A 20,026-nucleotide genomic window follows, 5' to 3' on the forward strand; every position below is an offset into this window, starting at 1 on the left:
AGCATGACAATCCACCAGCACAAAGCACCACTTGTGCAAGGTAGAAGCAGTACAGCATGTCCTTCTCCTGCATCCCCAAGTGCCATTTGACTGTCTGTTTCGGTTGCAGCTGCCTGCATGCACCAGCACTGGCTTTACATGCAGGGTGATGGGAATCACGTTAAGGCACGTCTTCCCTCTGCAGCACTGGGAACAGCTATTTGGAAAATCAGGTATAGCTGTAAGTTATCAGAAAAAACACTGTAAAATGAATGACTGGAGAACGTCCAGGCCACTTGTTATGTATATCAGTTCAGTTTGACAAAAGATTATCAAGAACTGCAAAGATAACAGCTTATGTGAGTATTATTTTAAAAGAGAGGCCCTGCATCTAGAAGGGCGTGTTTCTCTTAAACAAGATTCCCCAGAAATTTCTCTTAAAGGAGATACCCTGCAGCCCATTCTTTTATCATCTGGCAAGGCAGAAAATCAGAAATCCAGCCCGAGCTCCATCCATACCTGGTTTCCCAGGAGAGGCTTAGCTTGTAACACTTCTCTCACATTTTGGCATCCAGGGTGCCTGGACCCCCAACTCAACTGGGCTTGAGGTCCAGCTGAGCCTCCAGCTAGTAGGAAACACATAACTCACCTTGTCCTTTGAGTCCCTGCTCCTAACTTCCACTTCACACACGCACATGTGGTCAGCACAGGAGAACTTCACGTGCTGAACTTCATATAGCATCATCTGGCCCTACAACACGCGACAGTGTCTGTGTGAGTGGCTCTGAGTTGGGCTTTTTTTCTTCTGCATGAGTTCATAAGATCTGGAGGCCTTTATTCGTGGTTGGATGATGGGGGAAAATGCTGAGGGCAGGCAGGTGTAACTGTCCTTATCAAAGCAGAGGACTGCTGGAAGCTGGTGGGTGCTGGTTCTGAACTGCTACAGAATTCAATAAACTGCTTTGAAAGAGAAGTGGGGAGAAAGTTTCTTTGCTGGTGCATGCACCACCAAGCTGGGGCGGGGGGGGGGGGGGCGCGGGGGGAGGAGAGTTTCTCTAAAGAGACACAGTTCCCAGGCCAACATAATACTTCACATTTATTCTGTGGACCTGCGCTGGGCTGTTTCCCAGGTGGTGGATCTCTGGCTAAGCCAGCGCTTTTTGGGGGTGTCGGCACTGCTGAGCACTTGCACGCTTCATGTCTTCCTTGCATAGCAGGCCACATGTCCCCGGTGTTATTCAACCTCCTTATCCTTTCAGGGAAGAAAGTATTCGGATCTGGGCAGCACAAACCCCAGCGTTAGAGCTCCTGGCAATGGTTGTACCCACAGGCCCTGGAACAGGCTTTCCTTGTGATGTTAATCAGTATCTATTGACCCGCTCTGCTGTTCAGATGCAGCGGGGCGCTCTCAAATACACTTACGTAAGGGTCAGCCCAACTGATGTCTGGCTCCTGCCAATAAATTAATTGCTTTTGCCAGGACCGCATCTCTACTGGAAGAGGAGTTAGAAATCAATTTCTGGCTGCCAGTGAAGATCATGCGTTCCTGATATCCCGGCTCAGCCTTGCATCTGTAATCATCACCTTTTCTGCACAAAATTAATCCAAGTTTGGATTCAAAATCCTTTTCTGGCTTTGTTCATAGACTTTGATCTGATCTTTGTTTCTAGTGTGTTACTGGGGTGGATAATTCCCTGCACCTGTGGGCAAGCACAGTGTCTGAGCAGCAGAGATGCTAGTCCCACCAGGCAGAATAGTTTTTCTCTCCGGTCTTGTCTCCCTGCTTAGATACCTCTCAGGGGAAAAAAAGTGTGGTTAGCATTCATATTTGCTCTGATGAAGATGAGAAACAGGTTTCTTTTAATATCCAAGGTCTGGGGAATTCCTGCTTAGACACACAGGGAGTGTTTTACTGAGCAAGGGAAGAGCTTTGGTAGTTGGATTATTGCAATAAAAATCCCTTTGGGTATGTGATGTTTTTAGCATTTTTCTTGAAATCCTGTCAAACCATCTTTTCTTGCTAACTGTAAATGAGGGGAGCACTGAGTCCTAATTAAGCTGTTTGCTGTGAGCAAAGCTGAGCTTCCCGAATTGCTGTGAGAGTGGTTAGCAAATGCGGGAGGCCGGTCTCCGGTGTGGTTGTACCGGTGGGGGGAAGCCAGACGCTATTGATTTTTTTCCTTACAAAGCTGTTAGCAGGGAGGGGGGAAAGAGGTTTAACAAGATCAGGCACAGAGGAGAGTGGGGGAGCGAGCAGCAGGGGAGCAGGGGGTCACGGTGGGTCGGGACCCACCGCGATGGAGCCGGTTGCCCTGGGTGTGCAGGCACAGCTCCGCCCGGGGATGCTCAGCCCCCTCCCAAACCCGTGGCCTGCCTTCCCCGGGGAGACGCTCGAAGGTTTCATTTGATCCACACACCCTGCATAAAGCAGGCAGCTCCGCCGAGGGTAAAGATCTCCTTTAAGCCCAGCCGGGTGGAGGAGGTCTGGAGCTGCCTGCAGCCCTGGGCAGGACCCCGGGGGAAGGCAGGGCTGCCCGCCCGCATGGCGGGGTGTCCCGGCAGCCGATAGGCACGGCGCCAGCCCTGCTCGCCGGCCGCCTCGGCGGGCAAGCTCGCCCGGCAGACCGGCTGCGGTGCTGCCAGGAGCCGGCTGGCCTGCCCGCAGCTCTGCCTCTGCCCGGTTACATGGGCAGCACGGAGGTGGGGCTGAGCTCTTCCCCCTCCGTCAGCATCCCAGGGTACGGGAGAGCGAGCGTGCGGGGTGGCGAGTAACGGGATCGGCTCCAGCCCTCGCCAGGACAAGATGGGGAGGAAGCTGGACCTCTCCAAGCTAACCGATGAAGAGGCCAAGCATGTTTGGGAAGTCGTTCAACGGGACTTTGATCTGCGGAAAAAAGAGGAGGAACGGCTGGAGTGAGTATCTACTCTCCGCTCCGTGGGGCTGGGAGCAAGCGAGCCACAGCTGCAGGTCCCCGTACGCCCTGCTGCGTATGGGTTTGAGCAATAAAGCAACGCATTGAGTCTGTGGGCGAGGAGGAACAGCCGGGATCTGGCTGTGAAAATCAAATGCAGTAGTTAATAGATTACGTTATCGGTGGCAAGGTGACGTGTCCGGGCTGCAAAGGTGCAAACCGGCACTGTGCCATCAGCGGTGATGCGGATCAGTGTCACTAGGGAGGTTTATGAGGACAAATACCTGGCCCCCACTCAGGAAATGCCTTTGTGGGGCTTGACGCTGGCGTGGCTCTCACAGGGAGACCTTGCCTGGGAGCAAAGGATGGAATTTGGCTGCCTTGCTTTTGTTTCATGTGATAGTTCTTGTGCGTTTAGGACAGGAGAGGTATTCAGTGAGTCCTAGGAGACTACAGACTCCTGAAGGATCCTGGAAAAACAACTGAGAGGAGTAGTAAACTTACTGTAGTAGCCTTACATATGCTTTACCAGGGGGTTGTGCCGTGCTGGGAAAGTTTTAGGGGGCCACAGATTGGGAAAAGATTGAAAATCACTGGAGCAGCAAATGACTGTGTCTTCTAGGTTCGTATAAACAGGTCATTTGACAAAAGTGCAGTTTAAAAAATGTTTGGTCAGATAAGATTAAGTTCTGAGCATGATAAATTGTGGGGAGTTAGGCTTTGGTTGCTAACTATGTCAGGTGCTGAGCTAAGTATTTTCTTAACTTTATTTCAAAAAGCTGCAGTGTCCCTGTTCAGGGTCTGGCCAAGTTCTCAGTATTATCCCAGTGGGATGGCCTGTGCACCCAGGCTGAGTCTGGGCTGTGCTGCACTCCCACCGAGCCCTCGTACCCTCGTAGTTCTGAATTTTGGAGCCAGGGCTGGTGCTGATGGCATGGCAAAGCCTGGGGACCAGGAGCTCATTGGTTCTGCTATCAGATCCAAAGGGAAGGGTGAGGGGTGAGAGTCATCCTTCTTCATGTGGGATTATCTGCATCTGAGCTGTTGAAGCATCCCCCAAAAGCTTGCCATTGTGGATTTCCACAGAAGGCTGTGTGGGAGCATCTCCATTTACACCACAAGCCATGAGAAGCTCTCAGTCATATATTTTTTTAAACCTCCTGATTGCTTTTTTTGCCTAAGAAAACCCAGCCTGTGTAGGAGGCAGAGATAATTCAGTATCATCATCTACTGCCTTCCTCTGCTGGTAGCTCTGAAGTACAGGACAGAGATCAGACAAGGGTGTTTAAAACATTATCACCCTGGAAAGGGTGAATGTCTGCCTTGTGATGGATCTGAGCTCTGCCTGGAGGAAGGAGGTGGGGATCCACATTGCTGTGCCCTGCAGAAAAGAAGTGGGCGAGGTGAATTCCTTACCTACAAGACCTTGGCGCCAGACTGGCTTATCTGGGTCCGCTCTGATGCCCAGGAGGCTCCCAGATCAAGTGCCATGGTATGGGAGGTGTAAGACAGGGGGAAGGTCTTAGGTTGCTTGGACCCTGCTGCTGTCTCTTCTAAGTAGCATTCCCTCTGTCCCAGCAGCCGTGGGGTTTCTATTTTTTCCCCCATTTTATCATTGATTCCTGCCCCACAGAGGGCTGGCATTTAACCAGAAACACCTGGCACTGCCCAGGTCTCTGGGGTAGAGCAAGTTACCCAGTCCAAGGCTTGGTTGCCTCTCTCCACAGGCTCAGCTAGGGCCATACATCAGATATTTCTGCAATACCTGGCACAGACCAGACCACCGATCTGGGAAAGTCTGCCACACTCCTGCATGCTGGACACGGAGCTATGTGAGCATTTTCTGCCTGTAACAAGCTGGGACTTGATGTGATGTTACGGGAGACCCTGCAGCCATTCACCCTGCTCCTTGTGCTCTGACCATCCCCATTTGTTTTGCTATTCATTTGCTTTCCTATTCACTGGGCTTGTCTCAACCTGCAGGCCTTGAAGAAATGTTCCCCTCCAGCTTGGTCTTTTTCTTCCTTTTCTGCTGCTTCTCTGCATTTTCTTTTTGGCAGAAGCTATTCACCGACAACGGACAAAGGCTTTAGCTGGCCAGAAACTGCACAACCATGCAAGGGTAATGCTTTGCCCAAGAAATTAAATAATGGCCACTTTGTGGGGGCTCTCCCTGCTTCACTCCATAAACATCCCTGCCAGCAACCTTGTTTGGGGGGGATGGTTCCCTGCATCTCTCCTGGAGCTCAGCTGGACCAACCCTGCTGCAGTTTGGCATCCCACCGCTGCTCATTTATTCTGCAATGAGCAGGGCAGGGAAAGGGCTGGCCTGTGCTCCTGCCAGCAAGAGGAGACGAGAGGCATGCGGTTCCTGCGGGTTTTAAACTGGTTTGGCCGAGATTCGTCCTTCCTTTGGCAGGTCTTGTGGGTGAGGGAAGGGAGGTGAAGGGATCCGACCGGTCTCTGAGAACCAGAAAAAGCAGTCCAGTGAAAGATTGGATCCTGCTGGAAACAGCTTTAGCATGGGAGTAGAAAAGGAGCAACCCAAGGGTTTTCAGCTTGGGTTTTTTGTTGGTTTTTTTTTTTTTTTTTAGTAGCCATGTATAGATTTACTGCTGCATATTTGCACTAGGTCATTCAAAACAGCTCTAGGATGGTGAACAGCTGAATATAAAAGCTAGGTGCCCGGTCCAGTCTTCATGCTGATTTTCACATGTCCCAGATCCTTAGTTAATGCCAGTCAGTAACACTCCTGTGTAACAGCGAACACAGGTGTGCTGGCAGCGAGCTGGTGAGAAAAGTCACCCCCGGAAAAAAAACATGAGAGCTTATCCCTAATGTACAAACTGATTTGGTTAAACAGAGATCAGCTTGATTTACGTTCATGTCATTCCCATGGACACCCCGGCACCACACTGCCACGCCAATAAGGCTCCTGCTGCGGCCACCCTGGCATCAGCCCATCTCCCTGGCAGCTGGGGGGCACTGGGAGCATCACCAGAAGCCTTGTGGTCCACGCTGTGCTTCTGAATCAGCCTCCAGACCCAACTGCTTGAGGTTTTTGGCCCAGGCTGGCTTCTGCTCTGAAAAATGCAGCTTCCTTACCCTGCCTAGATAGAAAACAGCCTTCTAGGACCTTCCCTACAAGTCAAACATTGCTTCTCAGCCATAGCCCCAAAGGCAAACATACCTGGGGTGGTGCGTGGTGCTGGGAGCAAACAGAAAGCCTTTGGGTAACGCACTGGGCCCCCACCAGCTCAGCAGGCATCGTAGCTGGCCCTGGCTGTCGCTGGGGTTCAGCCTTACATGGGCACCTTCTTGCACGGGGACCTGCTCTAGCAGCCAGGACTGGATAGCGAAGGAAGCCTGTAGTGACTGACTCCCAGGAGAGGGTGGTCTTGGAAAGCGTTCATGTTGGTCAGGCTTTCATGGGACAGTCACGGGCATCTCCTCCTGCTGGTGTCCTCTGAAGAGTCAGAACCTCATTGCACATCACTTCTGCCCTAAATAAAAGGCTCTGCTGAGTTTAGCATTGAAAGACTAGATTAAAACCCCTTTTAACCCTTTTTCATCTCAGATTGCTTTTTTTTGTTGGTGATTTTTGGTTTTTTTTTTAACTGAGAACTCCAGAAAGCTTTTAATTCCCAGTTGGACTTCAGGCTCAAAGATTGGGTTTGGTTGGGATGCAGCCAGGGACTTTGGGAAAACCCGTTCTCCTGAGATTCATGATCAATACCCTGTGAAAAAAACTGGACAGGTTTTGGCACAGCCGGATCTGATCTTTTATTTAACAGTGGCAGATCCTAATGTACAGTAACCTGCCCTGAATCTGGAGCCCAATTCTTTTTTTCAGCTTATTTAACTTGTGATATGTTGTTTATTAGATTTGCCCTACAGCTGTTTCCACAAGCTGCAGGACTTGGGATGTTCCCTGGAAAATCATTCCTGAGATGATTGAGGCGTGACGGGTTTGCCATATGAGAGTTCACAGTGAAATGATAACAAAAGCAAGTTCCTGTGTTTTGGGATGTTTTCTGCAGGGAGCTGAAATGTAAGATCAATCAGGAGAGCAGCAAGAGAGAGTTCCTGACAAATCAGTCCCACCTCAATGAAACCCACTGCGTCCACTGCCTCCAGCCCTTCAAGTTCCTGCTGAACAGCAAGCGGCAGTGCCTGGACTGCAGCTTCTACATCTGCAAGAACTGCAGCCGCTACAACAAGAAGGAGCAAGGCTGGGTCTGCGATCCCTGCCGCCTCTCCAGGTACCGCTCCTGCCATGGAGGGCAAGGGGCAAGGCCAGCCTCGGGGCTGAGGCTTAAGAAGAGTCACCCGAACTCAGCTTACCTTTACTTTACTTTACCTCTTTAGAAAAGAGGCTGTGTTTTTGTTAAGAGAAGGTTTCTGGGTGAGGGTCTGGTCACCATGAGCGTGGCTAGACTGGCTCACCTGTGTGTGCATCCTCTCTTTGGGCAGGATTGTGAAGATCGGTTCCCTGGAGTGGTACTACGAGCACGTGCGATCCCGTTTCAAGAGGTTTGGAAGTGCCAAGGTGCTGCAGTCCCTGTACGGCAGGCTGCAGCCAGGGCAGGGGGTGAACTCCACATTTCTAGGTGAGGAGGAACACCAGGGTTTCTCCTGCCCTGCTGCACACGGGGCATCCATGTGGCACGGTGTTGGGATGCACCACAGGAGGAACATCAGCATTGATGCTGCTCTGAGTGCCATGTGGTTTCGAGACCGTTCAAAACATCTTTGGGAGGGAGCGGAGGCTGGGAGTCGTGTGTTCATACTGACAGCAGCAGAGCAGATGTTCTCGGTGGATTTTTTTGTCGTCTGCAAAGGTTCAAGTTTTGACTTGACAGACTTGAGAATATCTTGCACTTCATGTCCTGTGCTTTGTAACTTATATCTCTTTTTTTTTTTTTTCTTTCTTTTAGTGCTTTTCATCACAGGGGAGATCTTGTGAAATTAACCCAAATTTAACCTGCAGGTCCAAAATATCCAGCTGGCTGGATAAAGCCAGTGCTGTTTTTTCCCCCATGATTTTCACAGCCAATCTGATGATGCTCTGGCACTGACAAAACTGTACCAAAATTAGCAAGTTACTGTCACCATAGCTGTTTTCTTCAGAGCCTTATGGATCTTCAGTATTTCTGATATTGGTCCAACAGTGCATAAACATATGCTGAAAGCTGTTGTTGGTACTGGGTAGCTCCTAGCTGCCGTTCATTCAGGTCCTGCACTGCTTTGCCTACTGCCTTTGAAAACCAACATGGTTTTTATTTCCATCTTGAGGAAACACAGAAAAATTTACACAAATACTATAGACATGTGCTGATTCAACTGGTCCAATCACTCTTTTATCTAGACCGCTCATGGCGGAAATATCAGAAAGTGGAGGGTAGCAGCATCGAATATAAAATTAATGGACTGAGAGGCAATTTATGCAGCATTCAGCCTGGAAATGCAGCAGACCCCACAGAAAGGACAATCCAAGAGAAAACCAAGCCAAGCATGAGGATAACTGTGCTTTAGGCTTCTTTAAACTGAGATTCTGATGGCTTTTTAAAAAAGAAATTATTTTGTTGTTATTACTTCATTAACACTAGCGAATTGGCTTGACCTTTGAGCAAGCAAGAATCTCCTCCTGGATTGTATCCCTGGTTGCGGGAGGTACAGCAGAATGATGTGAAACCATTGCATTTTGTGCAGCCATCTGCTGTTGGCTCTGCCTTCCCCTGCTGCTGCACTCCCATGCATGTTGCATCAGGACTGTGGAAGTGGTGGCAATAAGCTCTTTGACTTTTAAAAGTCAAGTCCTGCCTCCAAGTTCCTGTTTTGTTCTCCCTAAAGAGCTTTTCTGATGATAGTGCTTTGTGATGTCTAGAGAATGAGAACTCCAGTTAACCATAGCTCTGAGGCTTGTTCTCTGCAAGGTACCTGGAGAAAATGTGCTTATTCATTTTTCCCACCATTTTTCTTTTCATTTAGGTCTTCATGACAGAGTTTACAGCCTGCCAGACATTAACAGTAAGTAAAAAAAGAGAACTGCAGCATGTGCCTGGCAGTTCAGGAGAGGTTTCCAACGTCTTTTTCTCTTCACACCCTCTGGCTATGGGCACTCCAGCGCAGTTTGGTGTTGCTGGGCCAGGGAGGACATCTCTCCGCTGCGGTGGAGGTGGACTGTAATGCTCACCTCTTGCACTGCAGTACACCTGGGGTCTCCAAGGGCGGACTCAGATACAACGGGGCTTTTAGTTACATGCCAAACTTGAAGCTTCCCAATACTAATCATCTCAATGCACCTAAGTTGTATGCTCGTAAAGCTGGCCGTGTTCTTAAGGAAGCCACTGAATTTAGGACTTGGGTTGTGTTCCTTAGGAGCCCTTGCAGGAAAGATTTGCTGCACCTTGGCATTTGATATAGGAAAGAGCATTTTGCCTACCTCGACTTTGGACTTGATCAGGCATTTGTGCTGTTCCCAACGTACTGCTGGGCTTGGCAGTGATCTGGCTACAGAGATGGGGACCCAGAAAGGGACAGGTCACTAACAGATAGTGGAGCTGGCTGACGGGAACCAGCAGAAGCAGAGCTGTGCTGGGCTGAGCCATAGTGCCTTCAAACACTGGAGTCACACCGGTGAACTTCAGGGTGCTCTCTGTGGTGCAGATGCCCTTCATTTTCCTGCAGTGGTCACTTCCACATCTGTGATGGTGCACAGCTGGAAGGGGAAGCTATGAGAGGCCAGCCAAGCTTTTGCAAGATCAAGTGCTAAGACTGGGTGTCTGCAGTGCTGCCTGGGAACTGCACCCCAAAAAGCCTCTACCCTACAGACTTTAGACAGTGGTCACTGCATGCCAGCTGCAGCGCTGGGGCTACCTTAAAATGTTCCTGTCCTTTTCCCATCCTTTGTCCTCTTCCCTTTACTTGTGCAACCTACTGGCCATGGTGTAGCATGTAAAAAATTAAAAAAAAAAGAAAATGTTGGAAGTTATTTCTAATATGGACCTTTTCATCCCATAGAAGAAGCTTGGGCTCACCTACGTGCATTGGTGAGACCACCACAGTGGGGACTCACCTCCTGCAGGAACGGGGTGCAGGAGCTGCCCATACACAGTGTGCCATTGTCTCCCCTCCAGGTGAATGCCAGTTCCTCACCAGCGGTGACATTGGGGACGACAGTGATGACGAAGACAATGTCCTTCGTGGAGCTGAAGCAGAGTGCTACAGCAGAGTAAGCGTTTTGTTCTGGGGCCACTTCTGCTTCTGTGCCCTCAGCTGCTGATGACCTGCCTTGGGCGGCGGTGGTGGTGGTGTTCTATGCTGCGTTCCAAACTGGGCCTTTCTCTTTGTTCTCCTCTCAGATATGCCCCTCTCCCAGTTTGTGTAGAAACAACCAGGTCAGTAAAATCACAAATACTCGGTCCTCTGGACAAAAGACCCACTCCTGACATTAAGGGTGTCCCCAGTTAGTATAAAAGTTCCAGCTCCTACCCATAGAACGAGAACACACCTGTTTTTTTCACTAGAATAAGAGATACCTGGTAGAGTAGCAAAGCACAGCTGGGTTCATGAGTATATCACATTATCTCCTGAGTTTTTCTGGGACTACATGAGCAGTGTAAGAAGGGCGATGTGAAGTGTATTTGTCCCTGTAGCATGTGTGAAATCTGCTGGTGTGTTTGAAATGCTGGTACAGTTACATATGTGCTGTTACGTACACACCATCTGAACCTGTGGCTACGGGTATGTGCTGCATTTCACGTACTTGATACTTCATTTTGATCTGCTTCTGAAGCCTTGGAGGTTTGCCCAAGCTGTTCCTGACCCAAGGAAACCGATGACCTCCCAAATATCTGGAGATCTGCCCACAGCTTCCTTTCTCTGAAGAAAACAGGGAGATGCTTCAGGACTTGAAAGCATCTCCTGGATCTCTCTCTGAGCTGTAACCTGGCTCAGATTTCCCATAGTGACTTTATAAACCAGGAGAGAGCTTCTCGCTGTCTGCTCATGGCCACAGTCGTGAGCCAGAGTGTGGGAATCAGGAACCCACTTTTCTCTCGGTGCAGCATAAGCACACACTGCCTTCTATATATTTCACCTGGCTCCCTGCAAGCAGGGCAATGTCTGACCCAAATGTTCTCTGCAAAAAGCAGGAGCCTTGTTTTGGGCTGTGCAAACTCAGGCAAACTAAGGAGACAAGGGCCCTTCCTCCCCTTTTCTTCAAGGTCAACTGGGTTTTATGCTGAATTTTCCTTTCTTGCACTTCCTATGCTAAGATGTGCAAGACAAAGCGCCTGCTGTCTGTCCATCCCTTTGATTTTGAACTGGACTCGGAGTACTCTGCTCAGTCTCGCCGCCAGTCTGTGCAGCTCTCTCCAGCAGCCAGCAGCCCGGATGCTTTCCAGGTACTGGGGGGGGGGTCCTTTCCTCTCTTCTGCCTCCTTGCTACCTCTGCTATCTCTTCCTTCAGCTATGAAAACCCTTCAGCTGGTGTTGAGAGGCAATGGTGCCAATCCCTCCTCCCCACAGCCCCGCTTGCTATCTCTCCTTCCATTTGAAGTTCTTTGCCTCAGGCTGAGTCAGTAGGACATGTGACTGAAGCAAGGATGAGTGGTAAGATGAGATAGCAGGAGATTCTCTGGCCTTCTCCCTGCAGATTTCTTTGCTCTCTGCAGACAACAGATTTTTCATGTTGTCCCAAGACTATGGGGCACCCTAGTTTCCAGTGAGCTTGTGAGGTTCAGTACTCAAGGGATAAAATGAAACTAGACTCTTCTCCCATCATGCCATCCAGTCTGGGGATGGTTTTGCCATGTGCTGGTGGCAGGGACGTAGCTGGCCAGCAGCTTCGTGGGGCACACAACCTTTGTAAGGTTGAGAAGATGAATCCCACAGAGCCAGTGTGATTGCAGCAATGGCACCTGCATGGTGAGGGCCCCCAAAAGTTAGAAGGGAGAACACAGGGACATCAAAAACTGCATGAACACTGGTTATTTCTATATAGGAGACTGTATGTGTCTTAGTGTCAGGAGGTCCTGAGCAGAAGTGGGACCCACAGACAGCTACAGCACAAGCAACAGCAGTGAGCTGCACCCCGTGATCCCACCAAGGGCTGGGGCTCAGTCATCGCCACCTTCCAGCTCCGGGGAGGAACGCAAACCAGGCTGCCCTGGATGTGGCAAAATGTCTTCCAGCCTGATATGCTTCAAATCAAACTTTTTTTGGGCTGCTCCTCTTTGCCTTTCCTGTTGAAATTTCACTTTTAAAACATCAAACAGCTCCTTCTTCCTTCTAATGACACTGTGACACTTTCCTCCTGGGTGGGAGCGGGATGTGGTAAGGTGTGCAACAAAGGCTTTAAAAAAAAAATCTGCTGAAGGCCGCGCAAATTGCTAAGAAGCTGGGGCAAACAAGTAGATTTGTTCTTCCTTCATATAAGCCCGTCTTTATGCAACAGAATTCAACGTGAGTCTAGGGAGGGCTGGCCTCTGTCGCGATCATTTGAATCAGATTTATCGGTTGCAGATTTTCGGAGGGGCAGAAGGTGGCTGGTGGTTGACTAAGTGGGAGGGCACAGCCCCTTAAAAGCCCAGAGCTTTTTGCAGCCTAGAACTCTTAGCCTAGCTCGTGACAAAATTAACAGTGCCCCCTGGCAGTGACGAGAAGAACATTGCTCAAGGTTTGCCAGCAAGGTAAAGTCTTCAAAGTGTGTATTATTAGGAACTAGCGTCATAAAAGGTCACTCGATACGTGTATTGGAGGATCAGGCTAGGAGCTGTTAGCGAAGGTCAGGAGAGGCAAGGAGTCCTCACGGGCAGCTGCTCAGCAGCAATCCTCCTTTCTCAGTCCTTCCCAGATTTCCCCAACTCAGCTGAAGATGCCTCCCAGAAGGAGTCCAGGATCGCGGATGCAGATCTGGTCTTCCACCACGTCTTGCAGGAGCAGGGACGGGGCGTGAGCCCGCCGGAGCAGCACTTCAGCACAGAGGTTCGGCTCACCGTCAATTCACGGAGAAGGAGCCTGGACAGAAACACAAAACCTGGTAGGTGCCTCTGGCCAGGCTCTCTTCTATCCTTTCGAGGACAAGTGGCTGCAAGTGTTGGACCAAAATGAAAATGTCTTTGAATTTTCTGAACAACCTTAAAACCGCTAAAAGGCCTGAGGGTCAAGACAAAATACCCATCTGCAGAAGTGATTTTTCTCATGAAAGAATCGGCTGAAGTTATCTAGTTGTAATGGGCAGGTCCTGCTCCCCACAAACGCGTTTCTCAAAGCCAGAGGGGTGGTTCTTAAGGTGCCCGTCCCTTTCATACCTAAAAGTCCTGTCCAGGGTAGAAACCAGATACAATGAAATGGATGCTGCTAGAAACAGGAGGACGTGTTTCCTCCTGCAGGCAGCGGTACGTGAGTTCAACTCCTTGCCAAAGGGTGTTGTGGGTGCACAAAGTTTACTTTCAAGGGGACTTGGAGTAAGACTGAACAAGAACGGGAGGCAAGCACTGGGGGTTGCTAAGTAGCATCCTTGTAGCTGGGCAGGACACACTGGCAGGCTACAGGATCCCTGGTTTCTATAAAGCCCCTCACAAATGATGGTGCAGAATTTGCCTTTTCCTACAACTGCTTTTCCTGCTGGGATAGCAGAGCCAGGAGGGCTGGAAACTGGTTTGTGTACATGCAGCTGTAGGATATAACCTTCTGGGTGTCCAGCTGCTTGGTTGTATTTTCAGGGCACCAGGAAACACTGGGTAAACCTTACTGCACATTGTTTAATTTCCCACTCTGAGCCCTGCTGGGGTGACACTCTGGCTTGGTAATTCCATTTTGTCTCATTGGTTTTGTCTCATTTGAAATTCTCCTTTAAAAGGGAGACTTTCCACTCTTCAGTGGTCCATCCTGGTAGCTCTCTAGCCTGATCTAAACAACTTCCATCACCTGGACAATGCAGGAAGGGCAGCGTCCAAAGCTGGGCTCTGACAAAATTGGGAAGGCAGTAGCAGTTTTCAGTGAGGGTCCTGGCTGCTTGGGGCAGGACAGCGCCAGGGTGGGACCGTGCTGGGCCTGGTGCTGTGTGGCCACAGCGGGTGGAGCTGCAGCCTGGTCCAGCGTAGCCATCCTTAACCTTGGTCTCTCTTGCAGAAGCATCTTCAGCCAAAGGATAGAAAGTGTGATCTGGAGAAGTGTCTTATTATTTGCTTGTCTTAAGGCTGGGGCCAATGTCCAGCAAGGACCTCAGGGGTGTGAATCTCTTGTACCTTTGTGCTGAAACCTTCTCTCTCCAAAGGCAGCCCCTGGAACGAGCAGCCCCAGTCCCGGTACTCTGCAGATATGGACACCTCTGATGAGGATGTGAAGGGAGCCCAGTTCCCTGCCTACCCACCCCATCACATGAAACGCCGGAACAGAGCCTCCTCCCAGGAGAACATCAGTCACTCTGGGAATCAGGTACCAAACAGCTGTTGAAACTCTTGTGAGATCAATTCTGTGGCCAAGCCTCTCTTGCTATAAATGGCAGTTGTTATCTGTGAGGTACAGGATGGTTCAGAGAAGAGAAGCAGTGATGGCAAACTAGGGTGCGACCACGATAGTCTCCTGGCCTGGATGGATGTGGAGCACAAGCAGAAAAGGTGGTGTGCCCTAGGTATCCACACAAGCACTGCCCCTTCTGTGCACTGGCGGTTTGGTGCCTGTGCTCCCCATGTGCAGGTCCAAGAGGGAGCAGAGTGGGTCCCAGATCTCTGCAGACTTGAGATCCCTCATCCTCTTCAGCTCAGGAACTGAAGAAACTGGGGGTGTAGCCACTTTGCATTGCCAGAGCAATACAGTGGGCCTGTGGGATGACCTAAAACCTGGCTCACCTAGGTGCCACCACCAAGATGAATGCCCAGGCCATGTCCTGTGCACTGTGTTGTGAGGAACCTGCCAAGGTGCTCATGAAATGGGAACAGGACATGAGACCTGAGAAGGTGCATTTAGGGCTCCTTCATTCATCAAGATGAGGGAGAGTAGATATTTCTCTGCCCTTTTAGGATGATGCAGAAATACGCTGGAGCTCTGTGCTTCCTCTCCCAGGTTCTCCTTCCAGCCCTTCTACTTTTGCAGTCATGGAAAAGAGAAAATCAGGCACTGGTTGGTGCTGCGCTCCACCCATGCTGCTGCCACAATAACCAACCTGCCTTCTTTGCTGTTAATTTTCCAGCTTGTCCTTATCGATCTGTGAAATACCTTGGTTTTCTGTGTCCCCAAAAAGGCTTTTTTCAATTGAATGTGCTGGTGCTTTATGATTAGGCAGAGGCTTGGAGAGAGATGTTTAATAAGCATCAAGATCCTTTTCTTCCTTTGCAGCATGTAGTGTTCCTGCCCCAGTAGGACTGGGTCAGGACAACCTGTCACATATCACTCCTGAATGATGATAATAGGGGGAGCACTCTGGAGAAAGGTGTCAGAAAGGCTGCAAGCTTGTGTTTTAATTGTCAAGGAAGAACTTGCCGTTCCTGATGCCACTTTTGTGAAGGGTGGGTGGTGAGAATGGTAAAGCATTCCTCAGACCTCTTGAGCAGCAAAACGCAGGGTGATGTTTGGCTACAGATACACAGGGAGAGGCAGCTGCCAGCCTCTGCTCACAGCTTGTAATTTTACATGTCCTGAACCCCATCCAATACCCTTGGGTTTGGGTAATCAGTGCAGGGATCTATAACCACGACCATCCCTCAGCACCACGCTTCATGTGTCTGTGTAGGGAAACTTTTCCTATGCCTTTTCCTTCTCTCGGCACATATTTTAATTAGTAAATGCCATTCCTTTTTGAGTTGGCAGTAAATGGAAGAACCCTGGACTGGGTGTTCTTAATGAGGCCACGGTACATTAGGCATGAAATGTGCACCATGCTTTGCAGTCGGGAAATGGGGCCAAATTCCTACCAACCCTTCAGATGACTTCCTCCATCAGCTGGGCAAGCTCTCGCTTCAGGGCGGTCCAGCAAGCTTTGTGGTTTGCTGCATCACACCAGTGCCAAGGCTGCTGTGGAGCCTTGTAAATCTCTAATGGTTACGAGACATCTTCTTACTCACAATTTAACCCCATTTGCTCTTATGCCAACATTGTTCATTAGCTTAAATGGCTCTTTATCCTTCCTGCCCTTTGTGCTGCTGATGTGTTTACAGCTAGCAACCGTCTTCCCACCAAGCCTTCTCCTCACCCAGCAGGAAGAGACCCAGCTCTGTGCTGGACCATTAACTTCAGAACGATGCACATGTGCGTTGTAGTCACCGTTGGCCAAGGAGAGGCCAGGTACAAGCCCAAGGAAGAGAGAAGGCAAGAACATCCAGGTTTCAGTGCTAGTCAGCTCTGTTGTATCGGCAGAGCTGGAAGAGGTTCAGAAGAGGCTGGTGTCCATCCTCTTGTCCTGAGATTGGAGGAGACAGAGGGGCTGAGGCTGGCAGGAAGGCAGAGACAGGCCAGGAGGGATCTGGGACAGTGAGAAGTGGACTGCATTCTCCTGAGCAGTGAAGCGACAGCTCTTGAGTTGCTTGCTTACAGGCACTTCCAAGGTATGTCATGTAGCCATCATCAGGGCTTCTGGGGTATCCCAGTCCCTGATGAGACATCCCAGAGAGCAGCGAGCTTGGCTGAGTACAACTGGTCACCCTGGCACTGCACTTCTCAGAGGCTGTGCCTTCTGGTGATTCAGGATGTTGGCCTGTGAGGTGTAGGGTCCAGAAGCATGTTTGCTAATTCCCATTAACCCTGTATGGAATCCCACAGCCTGGCTTCAAAAGCAATGCTTTCCTGGTTAGACACCTTGTTGGAATCTGAAGGTTTCAAGAGGTGGAGAGCTCAGCTCTTTGCCCTGCGTCACTTTGACATCACAGGTGAAAACCCTCTTCCCTAAAGGTGCCTTAGGTGCAGGTTTGTCAAAATATGTTTGATCTGAAAATTGGTTTTGCTTTAGTTCTGGAAGGAATCCACTGTTCAGTCCCAAACACAAGAAACACTAACAAAAACAGCTGCTGTTCCCTAGCCCTGTGACTCCAGGTGTTAAAGCAAAATTTAAAAAGAAAACCCAAAACACGATTAGAAAAAAGCTCTCAAACCTGATGAGACATAAAAAGAAGCCCTGAACTGGTAACTGTGCAGGTCTTTGCCTTTAGGTCTTTAGAAGCCAGGCAGGAACAGGACCAAGCCATAAGGAATAGTGCCAATTTACCAAGTTTCTCCCCAAAAGATGTTCTGCTGTACCTCAGGGGAGCTCAGTGGTTCTGGATTCCCAAAGCTGTGATGATGTCTGGCTCCTCTTCTTTACATAAAGGTTCTCTTAGAGGTCTTGAGCATTTGAGAGACTGAAGGCAGCGCCTCTGCTGAGTAACCTGTCTTCCCTCCCCAGGAGCAAGTGATAGTTTGCCCTAACTGATGTCCTCCTTATGTGCTGTGTTTAAGTTTCTTCACTTTAAATGTTGTAACACAGAGCACTGTTTGCCAGCCTTTGTCAGGCAGAGAGCAGCGCAGGGCGGTCCAGCCCCTCATGCGGATGCACCCTAATGGTGACCACCGTGAATTAAAACCAGCCTTGCTTGGCAAGGAGAGTGAAAGCAAGCTCTTCAGCTCCTATCCTTGTAGCCCATCAACAGCAGACTGTGCATTATGCTCTGACCTCTCCCAGCTTCTGCTTTATGGAGACAGGGAAGTACCAGTGCTCAGTTCGTCACCATCTCTTCCTCTGAAGCTGATGGCCCATCACAGACTTCTCATTGTCACCAGGAGCGATGCAAGACTCAGGCCTTAAACCGTGCTGAGAAACCACTTAGAGATGGATTGGAGAGGGACTGGATTGCTTCCTGTCTATGGGTTTAATGTTGCTTAAAGATACATTCAGTTTGAGATGGTAATTACAGAGCTCTGCTCTCCAGTGTCAGGTTTTTACATTCATCTTCCCTTACAAAGGTGCAATCTGTTGTGAGGAACTAATGAATCAAACACTAGCAAGCACAAAAACTAAGTGAGAGGATGGAAATGTTACAGAAACAAAGCCAAGCCCTCACATATCTCTTTGTTACTGCATTTACTTACTGCATTTGCTGCTTGTTCCCCTTTGAATGGGAGGCAGCCACTCAGAAGAGCAGTGATGTGGGAGGCAGTGTTATAAAATGGGCAATATTTCTCATCATTTGTGTTTTATTTGTTTGGATCAAAGGAGAAAGATTTTTTTTTTTTAAGAAAACAAAACTTCAATTTCTAAAAGGAAAAAAAAAAAAGCTTCCTTTAATGTTTTCAGTGATTTAACCACAAAAGTTTGTCTTGGTTCTTGAGCATAAATTAACTTATCTTTGATTTTCCGATTTTGTCTGTCTTTCTCTTCTCTACTCTTCTCTCCATGCCCCTTTATTCAGCTGGAAGAGTGAGGGAGAAAAAAGGGGCAAGCATCTTGGTAAATCAATGCATGGAGAAGTCAGAGAATTTCCAATTGTGTTGGGGAAAACTTTAAGTTTTTCTATCTGGAATTTTTCAAGGGAAATTCTTACCTTCTTCCTTCTTCCCTTCCAGCACTGTATTGGAAGTGGGGTGATGGGGTAGTAGCTCCCTGAGAAACATGTTACTAGGAAGTGAAAACTGATGTTGACTTGAATTAGAGGCAGCATGCAAATGATGGCAAGATAGATGGCTTTGTGACAGCCTGATGCTATTGTCTGGACAAGGTACGCAGCAGGGCCGGGATGCGGGTTTATGTTCGCTGCATCAAAGCTACCAATGTTTTGCTGGGAATCGCAGTGTGCTGGGTACTCAGCATCACTTTGAGTTTTCCACATTCAAGGAGAGGCTGTGCACCTCCTGGAGCTCGTCGGCATATCCAGGGCAATTTTTAAAAGACATTATTTTTTAACATCTTTTAACTTGGCACACGGTGGCGGTGTCTTGCTGCTTGCTTGCTTCTTCTGTTGGTTGCACTGTTTTCTTACTGTCTTGGCAGTGGTGGCTGGTCTGTTCTCTACTTGTTTTCTCTCTCTCTCTCTCTCTCTCCTTTCCTTTAGATTCATGAGCTCAACAAACGCATGTCTGCAATTGAACGCATGCTGAACCGTTTGGAGGAAAAAATCCTGGTGCGCTCTGACGAGGTAACCGGGCAAAGCCGGGGCACTCTGCAGGGATGGAGCGTGGGCTGTGCTGGTCCCTTCCCTTGCGCTTTGGAGGGGCTACTCTGAAACAGCCAGCACTGCAGGGAGAAAGCCAGGCAGACAAAAAGACTCAGGTTGGTTGAGTTTAATCCTCTGCTTTGGCCTTGGAAACTCTTCCAGGTGGTGGAATGCCTTAGAAAACACTGCATGGCAGAACAGAAACAGAAGCGAATTAAACTCGTGGCTTTTAGGCCCCCATGCAAGCCAGTGCCTTCCTTGGCCCTTCTGCACAAGGAAAATTTGGTTTCAGGTTGATAGTCTATGAAATGCTAATTTCAGGAGTAGGGTTAAGTGGGTGTCACTACATCCGCAGAGCTGTGACAGCTCATTTGAAATCATGGGAAACTCAGTTAGTACATATGAGGAAGTCACCTGGTTATTGTGAATATGAGATCTGAGTCAAGAAGGATTTCTGTCTCTCTTCTGAGCTGCCCTTGTCTTACCATGCCATCAAGCTTGGAACAAAACAGTTAAATTAAGTTAGAGCTGGGCAGGGATCTAGAATCTGTGAATACTTAGGTCGCTTAACATTGATTTCGGGTTTCTAATTTTAAACTATGTACTCTTCTTTTCCTTTGTGTGAACCCATCACCATGAGCTGCTCTGGTGGCTGATGGCTCAGTAGAATGGACAGTGATAATTATGGAGAAGTCCCCTAGGCATAAATGAAACAATGCAATGTCTTCTTTTTTCTAAAATCTGTAATGGGGATGGCTGTGTTTGTAATCATTCAGTGTTTCTGTCAGTAAATCTGACCAAGGGAGCAGGAGATGGGCACATTTGCAGGTTCCTGTGCTTTAGTCCCGTGTCTAGGGCAGATCAGAGTAGAGGCAACAGGTCTAAACTGCTATGGGACCGGTTGAGGTCAACTTCTAAGCAAAGCTTTCTAGCAGAAAGGATAGCCGAGCCTGGGAACAGGCCACCTGGCAGAAAGATTGCCTGCTGCGGATGCCGCACCACTGTTCA

General features: G+C 49.1%; 1 protein-coding gene across 2 annotated transcripts in view; it reads left to right on the forward strand.

The window, feature by feature from the left end:
* The first annotated feature begins 2,431 nt into the window (after positions 1-2,431).
* Positions 2,432-20,026, forward strand: part of MLPH (melanophilin) — a 29,044-nt gene continuing 11,449 nt past the window's right edge. The window contains exons 1-9 of one of the 2 annotated variants that reach the window (XM_055719327.1): positions 2,432-2,892; positions 6,932-7,153; positions 7,365-7,501; positions 8,883-8,921; positions 10,031-10,125; positions 11,171-11,299; positions 12,741-12,936; positions 14,176-14,336; positions 18,917-19,000. In XM_055719327.1, coding sequence (XP_055575302.1) covers positions 2,783-2,892; positions 6,932-7,153; positions 7,365-7,501; positions 8,883-8,921; positions 10,031-10,125; positions 11,171-11,299; positions 12,741-12,936; positions 14,176-14,336; positions 18,917-19,000 — 1,173 coding nt within the window. In that variant the 5' untranslated portion in view covers positions 2,432-2,782. The remainder of the gene's footprint in view (positions 2,893-6,931; positions 7,154-7,364; positions 7,502-8,882; positions 8,922-10,030; positions 10,126-11,170; positions 11,300-12,740; positions 12,937-14,175; positions 14,337-18,916; positions 19,001-20,026) is intronic. The other variant, XM_055719326.1, reaches the window with a different exon arrangement.

The sequence above is a fragment of the Falco cherrug genome, chromosome 8 (assembly GCF_023634085.1).
Source record: "Falco cherrug isolate bFalChe1 chromosome 8, bFalChe1.pri, whole genome shotgun sequence".
Classification (NCBI taxonomy): domain Eukaryota; kingdom Metazoa; phylum Chordata; class Aves; order Falconiformes; family Falconidae; genus Falco; species Falco cherrug.